Source organism: Colobus angolensis, unplaced genomic scaffold, assembly GCF_000951035.1.
Source record: "Colobus angolensis palliatus isolate OR3802 unplaced genomic scaffold, Cang.pa_1.0 Scaffold217, whole genome shotgun sequence".
Classification (NCBI taxonomy): Eukaryota; Metazoa; Chordata; class Mammalia; order Primates; family Cercopithecidae; genus Colobus; species Colobus angolensis.
Window position 1 is genome coordinate 2,098,835 of NW_012115344.1, and position 1,099 is coordinate 2,099,933.

At 66.1% G+C, this 1,099-nt stretch overlaps 2 protein-coding genes across 6 annotated transcripts in view; one reads left to right on the forward strand and one right to left on the reverse strand.

The window, feature by feature from the left end:
• The window catches only part of PPP3CA (protein phosphatase 3, catalytic subunit, alpha isozyme), a 337,575-nt gene extending 336,477 nt beyond the window's left edge, over positions 1–1,098 (reverse strand). For 4 of the 5 annotated variants that reach the window (XM_011943208.1, XM_011943206.1, XM_011943205.1 and 1 more), the window contains exon 1: positions 537–1,092. In XM_011943208.1, coding sequence (XP_011798598.1) covers positions 537–594 — 58 coding nt within the window. In that variant the 5' untranslated portion in view covers positions 595–1,092. Of the gene's footprint in view, positions 1–536 lie in introns of all 5 variants that reach the window. The other variant, XM_011943204.1, reaches the window with a different exon arrangement.
• Positions 962–1,099, forward strand: part of LOC105512700 — a 1,832-nt gene continuing 1,694 nt past the window's right edge. The window contains exon 1 of the mRNA XM_011943266.1: positions 962–1,096. Coding sequence (XP_011798656.1) covers positions 962–1,096 — 135 coding nt within the window. The remainder of the gene's footprint in view (positions 1,097–1,099) is intronic.

The window sequence follows — 1,099 nt, forward strand, 5'->3', positions numbered from 1 at the left end:
GGGAGGGGGAGGGGGAGGGGGGCGCGGAGGGAATTGCTGCAATGGAGCGCCAAGGGAACCCTGCCGGAGCGAGGCAGTCGGTGGAAAGCCACGGCCACATAAAAATGCCATATTAATTTTTTAAAAGCCATAAATCACCCCTCCCTCTGCAGAAGAAAACCATAAACCCGATCCCATGCAAGCCTGCGAGCAACCACCCACTTCCTATTTCTGTCACAGCAGCTACACCCTACCAGCAACCACCCCCCGGGCGCCCCCTCCCGCCACCGCCACCCCCGCCGCCGCCTCCCCGCGGCTCATCCATTTGCCAACTGACGCCCCCGTCAATAAAAATGTCCCAAGTGAGGCTGGGTGGGACGCGTGGGGGAAGGGCGCCGCGGGGGCGGGGGGTTCGCGGGTTGCACAATATCCTAGAAGGTCCGCGGCTGGAGCGGGTAGAGGAGAACCTGGGGCGGGGGAGGGGAGGCGAGGCGAGGCGAGCTGCCCAGGCGCCTGCGGCACACGGTGCACCCAGGCCACCGCGGCGCTCCGCTTACCTTTCACCACCCTGTCGGTCGTCGACAACTTGGGATCAATTGCCTTAGGCTCGGACATCTCCAGCCGCCGGAGGACAGCGACGCGCTGCTCGTCCGTCCGACTGCACACCCCGACCGGACCGGCTGGCCAGACACTCAACGCCGCCGCCGCGCTGCAAACCGCTCGGCGGGAGGTCTAGGCTCTGAGCTGGCTTTAAAGTTGCTGCCTTCGCCGCGCGTCCCTCCTCCACCGCCGCCGCCTTCACTCCTCCTCCGCCGCTGCCGCCAGCCCCGCCGACTCGCTCTGGGCTGCGCGTGTGTGGTGGTTATTTATTTATTTTCTAAGCACGCCTCCCGGTTCTTCTTTTATTCTTGGGGGAAGGGGGATGGGGAGGAGAAGCGCACACACGAGCACCCACCCCGGCACGGCAACCCGGCACCGCGGAATGGAGCCCCACGCGCGCACACACGGGTCGGGATTAAGACCGATCACATGGGGAAGGCCGGGGGCGAGGGAGGAGAGGCAGGGCCGCCGATGTCAGTGCCACCAGCCGCACCTTGGCGTCCCCGGCGGCGGAGAGGCA